Here is a 9,478-nt window from a genome sequence, read left to right on the forward strand (position 1 = left end):
AGAAAAAAATTTGGTTGCTGACCAATTTTTTTCAAAGCTCTAATTTAAGTCCTCATAGATTCCATTAGTGGTTGCAGAAGGTAGTATTGCTGCTGATGAAAACTAGAAGCCTCCAGATTTCTGCCAAGACGTTTTAGAGTCTCTCCTTGTGTACTACGTTCTGAGGGCAGCAGGGTCCTCTCACCCCCACCCACACCATAGAGTTGCCCTCCCCTTGTTCAGCAGTCCTAGCTAAGGAAAGCAAGCCCACTGGTAATGAGCAATTGTTCACTGTTCTCACTTGTGTCTCATTTCTGAATGCTCAAGTTTGAAATTGGAAGGAGAGAAAACCACATCCTTTGTACCCCCAATATATAGATGGAGTCAGCCAAGAACTAACACAGATTTTCGTGCTGATTGATGTGGGGACAGTAGCCACAATGAGGAACTCCTGTGCGTGTCTGGCATCCTCTCTCTCAATTGCCATTTTTCTCCTGCAGATTCCTGGAGGTAAGACTGCTTCTCATCATTTCCAGCATAACTATTAAGCAAACGGAGCTGACTTTCAGCAAACTTTTGGCCAGATTAGCTCAGTACAAGAGGAGATATGTGTCTCCCATACTTTAATATTCTCCCTCGGAGTCTATGTCTTTATTTTTAGAAGGAAAAACATCCTTCTTTCCTCTTTAAAATTTCCTCACAAAAAAATAATAGAACCGCCAGTGCCTATTGCTGCCAATTTATAACTTGAAAATTGACAGAAAGACAATGTTAATACAAGCAAATAAACAAAAATGCTTGCCTTAGGAAAATAGATAGTACCTTTCAGGAAAGGAATCATGGTGTGCAGCCTTTCTTGCTGCAGAGAGTACATAGATGGTTTGAAACAAAAGTAAAAAAAAAAACACCTGATTTCATTACCCAAAACAAACCAGGAATGATTTGAATTTATATGATTTCTCTAGGCTAGTGTGTCAAAGAGTCCCCACATTGACTCTTTGGAAGTGCTATGGTATTTTGTATTGAGCTAATTCTTTGGCATTCCAAGGAATAACCGACATGCCTGGTTTTGTACGAGCTGCACGGGCATCAGTCTCAAATGCTCTGAAGCTCATGGCATTATCACAAGACAGGTTATACCCCCTGAGTGGCCTTAGGTTTTCCTTGAAAACCTTCAAGAACGTGAGGACTGCTCTAGGGCTTCCTCAAGTGTGCTGACAAGTACGCACCAGCCATGGCGTTAGCCCAGGGTCTGTCAGCTTTGGGACATGGGAGCAGGGGGGCAGGGGCTGATGGAAAAACCTGTCTCACCCAAGGAACTTGTTCTATGGTTTATCTTGCACCTAAAAATGAGAAGAATTTTTTTTTAAATAACAAGGTTGCCACATATTTGGGTAAAAAGTGTTGGCAGAGCATAAGCCTGGCATAGTATGACTATGTTCAGGCATGTGAAATCCTCCATAACATTGAAAACAGAGCAGATAAAAAATCCAGTTATATCTTTCCTTCAAAGGAAACAACAGAAGCAGCTTGCTCTGCTCTTCTCTCTTTCCTGTGGTCAGAGAGAGCAATGTGGGCCCATAAGGGAACAGATATAGCAAAGCAAGACTTGATGCTCTAGACCGATGGTCTCAACTCTCCTATACTTTAGAATATTCTGGAGGGCTTTTTTAAATAATATGTGCATCCAGCCCCAGCTCCAGAGATTCTCATTTATTTTGATTCTGGGTAGGGATCAAGAATTGCTAGGTTCCAAAAGCTCCTCATCTGCTCTAAACTCTACCCCTGACCCTTTTAGGAGTGGTTGGTTGGAGATGTTGACTTTTCTTTTTTTTTTTTTTTTTGGAAGCTTGTGTATGTGCTCACCAAACAGGTGATTCTGCAAAATGAAGTTATTCTGTCGAGTGTATGATTTCTGCAGCTCAGAAAGTCCAAAGATGGGATCTTTCCATACATGACTCACCCAAGGAAAATTTGAGATGTGGGTGAAGTTCTCTGGGTTTCTCTAAATTCCTTATCTTTTAACTTCCCTGTCCTTTCCCCTTCCCAACACACTTCTGGAAATGAGAGCCCTTACGACCACTCTCTTCCCCTTCCATTTGCATTTTATTGTGAATTTGGCAGTGAGTTAGCTTTACTAATGGAGTAACGGTCACTCTGCCCTATTTGAGAAGCCATTGGGGCTCAGCCAGAGGCCAGGAGAAGTATTTTAGGAGAGTCCGAGAACATCTGGCGCAGGTGGTGCAGGACTGAAAGTATATCACAAAGGCACAGGATGGGTAAACCAGCCTGGATGGTGTTTCTTGTGTACAGGTCTATTGTTCAGTAATAATGAAACTCCTGCTCTGTCATCAAGGAAATTCAATTGGTCGGTCTCCTTACAACATCTTCTCTCCTCTCTTCTCCTACCTCTTTGGAAAAGGCCTTCCGTTCAACCGTGCGTTTCAGTCTGCAGGTTGAAGGGGAGCCTCAGATGCAATAGATATTATTCTGTCAACTTAGGAAGGAGGAGAGTACAAATTTCAATTAAACGGAAGTCTCACAATAACCAAAGAACCCATAGGTGGGGGCACAGCTAAAAGGTACTATATCAGTTTATAAGCCGTGTGTTTTGGCAAGGGCAGAAGGGCAACTCTCTGGCTTGTAAAAGCTGCTCTGCTTCCCCAGATCGATATTCAGCCAGAAGGGAGGAGGGGGAAGTGCACTCACGGTTGTCATCCTCACTGGCATCACCTGTAACAACTGCGACCGACCAAAGCAGAGCTCTCTGCCCTTTGCAAGCCCTGAGGCCTGACGTCAGTGGTTGAGGCTGATTTCCAGCCTCATAATCCCTGGAGCTGCTGATGGCCCAGCTTCTGTGGGTGAAAGAAGAGCAGGACGCTCTCAGGGAGTCCAACAGGAATGGGATTTGCGTTTCGATATCTGAGCATCTGCATGGGGGGGGAGGGCGGGCGCGGGGGCTGGATGCTGTTACCTATGTTTCCTCTCCAAGCAGAAAAAGCCTGTCTGGTCTTAGGAACATGGCTTTAGGGAGAACTCTCTGGGGTGGGCACTGATAGGATTTGCCTTTTTCTTTTTAACAGATTTCTGTGTAGAAATTATTGGAGGAAATCAAGTGAGTCCTCATTCAAGACCCTATATGGTGCTTCTTAAAGGAGAAAAAATCTGTGCTGGGGCTCTGATCGCAAAAGACTGGGTATTGACTGCTGCTCATTGTGCCCTGTAAGTGCTTGGGTTCTAAAAAATGTTTGTGCAGATATTCTCATTTGGGAAAATATTAATAAAGAGAATAAATCTTCACCAAAACCACAGGAAGCTCACGTGTATATCTTTATCACTTAAGTCTCTGAGAAATTGCTTTACCCCAGCAGAGAGTTAAGCCCAGACTCAGCTCCAAAGTATCAAATCACTGGGGAATCCACAGTGAGCACCCCCATGCTTTGTGTTGGACTCCTCTAGAGCTACCGGCTCTGGGTGCTCCAAGGCTTTGCTTCTGGTCTTGACTTCATGATTAGAGAGAATTAGCCACAGTCTGGAAGGGTAACACTGTGTCCCCTCGGGAGCCTGAGCACAATAGTCAAGTAGAGAAAGCTTGTTTCTAATACCTTCCTTTTTCCTTTCCTGAACGTCTCTCACATCTCAGCCATCTCTTAACTCCTGCTGACTACCGCCTTCAAAGCTCTTCCAGGCCTGGTCTTTCCTCCATTCTCATAATCAAGCCTCTCAGCCTGGGCTGTCCAATATGGTAGCCACTGTCATACTGGTTTTATGAATTTACACATGGCTCTATGAATTTAAATTAAATAAAATTACAGATTGAGTTCCTTGGTGGCACTAGCCACGTTTCAGGTCCTCGGTAGCCACAGATGGCTAGTGGTTACCGTTTTGGACAAGGCAGATGTGTAGAACATTTCATCATCAAGGTGTGCTCCACTGAAACCACGGTTCTAGTTTCCTAAGTGAAACTCACATCAGCTGATGTAATGGAAAAAATGACAGTGTGACGATCTGGTTTGTGTCATTTATACTACGCTGTGAATGATGATAACCTTAATTATTAATACACCAGAGAGTATTTTTTTTAAGTAGGACCCACGCCCCACGTGGGGCTTGAATTTACACCCCTGAGATCAAGAGGCGCAGGCTCTACTTAACTGAACCAGCAAGACGCCTCCTGAGAATTTTGATTTTATTAACCAAAATGAACCTTTTGCAGGGAGTAAAAAAAAGAAAGAATCCTGGGCCTCTGCTTCAGATCACCATCCCCCCAATATACACACACTCAGTGCCATGCAAATAAGGTCCTTCAATGGGCAATCATATTTCTGAAAGCTTTCCCTTTTAAGTTTGTTGTTCTCTTACAAAGATCCCTTCAGTGCATTCTTCTACAACCACTGAATGCCTTTTGCTTCCATCTCTAGACCCCTGAGACCTTTGTTTTCCAGTATTCTGCAACCTGATTCTCTATCACAGCTCAAGGAGGGTAAGGGGGCACTAAAGACCCAACCCCTAAGATCCCAAGACTTGGCTTAGCTGCCATGGAATTCTCTTGTTATATGTTTTTCAGTGAACCTAGTTTAGCGTGTTACAAAGAAGCTGGTGGTGATGATGACAGATTCATAAACAATTTTTTATTCTTTACACTTTTTTCCTTTCTGAGCCACAAACAAGTATTGCCACAGAAAGTAGTTTTGCAAATGAGACAGTAAAGCTGATCATAGAATATGCTGAGCGCCTGATATAAAGAGGGAACCTGGTTAATAGTGTTGTGTTTGCTTTCAGGAACAGAAAGTCCCAGGTCATTCTTGGAGCTCACTCAATAACTAAGAGAGAGTCAGAAAAACAGATAATGTATGTTAAGAAAGAGTTTCCTTATCCGTGCTTTGACGAGGACACACATGAGGGGGATCTGAAACTTTTACAGGTATGTACCTTTGATTGACTTCAGAGTCACAGAACCTCCTCCGATCTGGCCGCCTACATGAAAATTTTTTCCTCGGTACTCTGTGACCATAGACAATAGCTACGTAACGGGGTCCCTGAAGGTTGGGCTAGAATTTAAGTAAAAATCGGACCATTGAAATGATCTTATTTTGTTAAGTCTTCATGCTTATCTTCTAACAGCTGAACAAAAAAGCAAAAATTAATAAAAAAGTGAGTATCCTCCCTCTCCCTAAGAAGGGGGAGGATGTCAAACCGGAAACCGTGTGTAAAGTTGCAGGCTGGGGGAGCATTCACAATAACTCACCTCAGTCTGATACCCTGAGAGAAGTCAATATCACCGTCATAAACCGAAGAATCTGCAATGATGAACAGCACTATAATTATAATCCTGTGATTGGACTGACTATGATCTGTGCTGGCAGCCTCAAAGGTGGAAAAGACTCGTGCAATGTAAGTAAAATAAGATCCCACGTTTTAGCTGTTGAAGTCATGCAAATAGAGAATATGTAACATCAGGCTTTGTCTTGTCATGGCATTGGCTTCTGCAGGGTCCTGGTGCCTTTTTTTTACAGAAGTTTGATAAAATCCCAAATAAATTCATGTTCTCAGCTCACGTAAGTCGTTCATCAGAAACCTGTTCTCATTTTTCATGCAAACACATACAGATCTCAATTTGAAAATATGTAATGTCCAGAAGAGCTGAAGTCAGGGCTCCTCTAGGGCCTTCCATGCCCTTTCCCCCACCTCAATACTCCCCCAAAATTCACTGCCATTTGACCCAGCAAGTCTGAAATGCCTGTCCTTCCCAAGCCTAAGGATCTCTGGCTAGACTCTGCAGCTTCCTAGAGCCAAGCTCAGTCCCCAGGAAGCAACTTCCAAATGTGACCCATACAGAGACTATGCAAGCCTCCATCCCAGAGTCCCCTGAGAGGCGGTGGGACACGGCCCTGCTTAAAGATACGGGTAGCAGAGACTCCTTAGAAGTTTTAAGCTCTGAGTTTATCATTTCTCACTTTTCCCAAAGACCCTGTAGAGCCTCCCCTGAAGAGAAGGAGTTGCAGTGTAGGTGGTCTGGGAGTTTGAATCAGAGACTGAGAGATCCAGGGGTCTCCCGGAAGCTTGTCTAAACATCTGCAGAATCTGAATGGCTGGTTTCAGAACCAAGGCTAGGCACATTCCAGGAAGAGATGACATTGGTCCTCTGCACCTTTCCACTTTCTCTCCTTTGCCCTCCCTCCTCCCCTCCCCTCATCCACCATCCTGGCAATCCAAGAACCCAGAACCTTCGCGCCTTTGGAACCACATGCAACATCCTAAGGCCACAGCAGCGTCCCAGTGTGCCTGTCCTCTCCACAGCCACCCTCCAGGGTTGAAGATTAGCAGTCCTTCTGCCATCCTTGTAGTGCCCAAGACCCCTTAGAATTGGCCACGGGTGAATTAAACCTGAAGGACTCCCTGTGAAAATTTCAGACCCTCTGTGAAATATACCTGTCCAGTAGGGATCCCAGGCTCCCACATACTTCCTCAGTTCATATACTCATAAGGCCAATTTTTGCCTGAAAAGGAGGGACCACTGATGCCTTCACGTGGCTGGGAAGGAGCTGGGCACTCAGAGTCCGGCATTTGCGGTTTTATGCACATGCCTCAGTGGCCCTCTGTCTTTCACCACCGATATTCCCTAAAGCCAGAGCTGTGAAATGACCACTTCAGACTCTAGACCTCAAATACATTTAAAATACGCTGATTCTAGAGTTCTGTGAGAAAATCCAGGCTCACACAGTGGTGGCACAGGCAGGGGGCATGAAGCAGTGACCTCCAGCTAACTGAAGCCTCTCTGTTGGTGGAGTCAGCTAGCTCTGAAGTGTGATCACTGGCTCCTGGAAGGTCCCGTCTAGTGTCAGATGCTCCAAAGAGACTTGGGGAAGCAATTTCTGTCTATTTGACAGATGAAGGGGAAAGTTGCTTTGGTTTTGTTCCTTTAGGAAAACACATGCCCGAGAAACTAGAAGACATGGTTCTTGCTCTTTGCCTCAACGTCCCATCTGCATTGCACTATTTTACCCCTTGAGTTATAAAGCATTTTAAGAAAACGACAAATGGGAGGGTTTCCCTTCTAAAGCAGAATCAGTCTCAAAATTAGTGGGTAACATGAGCAACAATACAAGTTTTATTTCATGTTCGCTGGTTTACAAATAAATTGAGTAAGCCACTTTAAAAATATTAAAACATTTCCAAACATTTGGGACTTTTCAGCACTGATTTTCATTTAAGTCAAGATTGGTTTTAACTCCACATTGAATGTTCCACATTCAACAGAATTCTTCCCATCCCACTAGTGATCATGTTCCATGCTGATCCCCATTCCCTCTCTTGTTTTCCCCCAGGGAGATTCTGGAAGCCCTTTGATATGTGAGGGTACATTTAGAGGCATTACTGCCTTTGGCCTTCCAGGAAAATGCGGAGACCCTCGAGGACCTGGCATCTATACTCTTCTCTCGCAGAAGCATCTCAACTGGATAATTAAGACTATGAAGGGGTTAGTTTAGCTAATTGTACTTCATTTCATTTGCTGTCACTTCTTTTTTCATTGTTTGTTTCAAATTTTTATTTAAATTCCAGGTAGTTACATATAGTGTAGTATTGGCTTCGGGAGTAGAATTTTGTGATTCATCATTTACGGGATGGGCACTTGCTGTGACTTTTTAATCTTACCATAAATAAAATCAATTTGTGTAACTGTACCCATTTCTCCTATACCTTCAGTGAGCAGATCTGCACTGGCAAAGTGAAGCAGAGTAATATGACAACCTTACACATATTGCAAGGGAGAGATGAGGGGACCAGTGTCACAGTGTCATCCATGTGTCAAGTGGCATACATACTTTCCTTGAATTATTCACTGTCCAAATGGGGCCCGGCAGGAGTGACAATAAGGGCAGGTCTGGCTAGTGACAGGCTCAACAATTCTGCAGGAAACAGGAACAGACAGTCTGGAGCATTTGGGTTAAAAGGAAATGCATTTGCCCTTCTAAGGCCATGGCTCCACATCAACACATGCTATCTATCTATCTATCTCTCTGTCTCTCTGTCTCTCTATCTCTCTATCTAGCTCAAGAACCTGAGTCTAAGAAAGAAATAGAAGAGGAGATGTCTTACAGTGTTTTCGAAAGGCAGGTGAGAAATAGGAATTAAAATTCTAGGGGACAGAAATGATGCACTTGGCCAGACAAGAAAAGTATACAACAGAGAGTCAGCCTCCTCTCTCATTAGTGTGCATATAAGCCTTTGATTATCTAGGTGATTTCTCGGTTCTCCTCATCCCTGAGCCTGGGTGGATCCAACCAACACAATGGTTACAGGGGCTGCCATCACATACTAGGGAGTAAGTGCTCAAAGTTTTCCTCGAAAACCCCCTATGTTGTTATTCAGCACATTGAACTCATTGGGTAGTCATCAGTCCAGCAGCCACTTCAAAATGGGATTATGTGAATGGATTCCTTCAATTTCCATCTGTTCCTTTAGGAGTATACATGCACATGCACACACACACATAATGTATACCCAAACCAAGAACATACATCACGACCAAGAAATAGGCACTTAAAACAAAGGGAGCATTGCTCAATTACAAATGCTCAGGCCCCACCTCTAGAAATTTTTATTTAATTGTATTCAATGAGACCCAGGACATAATATTCTCCATATAATCTCCCCAGTGGTTCCAACATACAGCTAGGGATGGGAGTCCCTACACTAAAAAGTGAGGTCTGGTACTAACATCTAAAACAGGGCTCTAACAGAGTCACTGGGATGATACTGTAGGTACCTGTGATAATCCCTAATTCATAGTTAGGATTTTAACAGCAATAAGAGGATGGAACATTCCCTGCTAGCAACATTACAGATTTTGAAGTCCACTTAAAAAGTAGTTTAATGGAACCCTCATTCATTGCTGATACTTCTTAGGAAAGTTAGCAGTGACTACTTAAAACTCAACAGACATATCCTATGACCAAGCAGTTCCACACCTGGGTATATATACCCAACAGAAATGAGTGCTTTTGTCCACTAAAGAACGTTTAAAAATGTGCATAACAACTTTATTCTTCTTTTTTAAAGATTTATTTATTTTTAGAGGGCATGTGAGCAGGGGGAAGGGTAAAGGGAGACTCTGCCAAACGGATTCCCCATTGAGCACAGAGCCTGACATAGGGCTTGATTTCACGACCTTGAGATCATGACCTGAGCCAAAATCAAGAGTCGGATACTTAACCAACTGAGCCACCCAGGTGCCCCACAACTTTATTCTTAAAGTCAAAACTGAAAATAGCTCAAATATTCATCCACAATAAGATGGATCAAAAATTGTCATACATTTATACATACATATGGAATGTCACACAGCAATGAAAGAGAAAAACCTACAGTTACAAGTTACAACATGAATTAATATTACAAACTTAATAGTGAGTGAAAGAAGTCAGACAAAAAGGATATACAGGGTGTGATCCCATTTATCTGCAGGTTGGCATAAGACAAAACTAATCTATAGTGA

General features: G+C 43.2%; 1 protein-coding gene across 1 annotated transcript; it reads left to right on the forward strand.

The window, feature by feature from the left end:
* The first annotated feature begins 357 nt into the window (after positions 1-357).
* On the forward strand, positions 358-7,656 carry GZMA (granzyme A). The gene is made up of 5 exons (XM_027606259.1): positions 358-489; positions 3,063-3,201; positions 4,762-4,903; positions 5,104-5,373; positions 7,308-7,656. The coding sequence occupies exons 1-5, from the start codon at positions 420-422 to the stop codon at positions 7,467-7,469; spliced, it is 783 nt and encodes a 260-aa protein (XP_027462060.1). The 5' UTR covers positions 358-419; the 3' UTR covers positions 7,470-7,656.
* Positions 7,657-9,478: the final 1,822 nt, after the last annotated feature.

Source organism: Zalophus californianus, chromosome 5 (assembly GCF_009762305.2).
Source record: "Zalophus californianus isolate mZalCal1 chromosome 5, mZalCal1.pri.v2, whole genome shotgun sequence".
In the NCBI taxonomy this organism is placed as follows: domain Eukaryota; kingdom Metazoa; phylum Chordata; class Mammalia; order Carnivora; family Otariidae; genus Zalophus; species Zalophus californianus.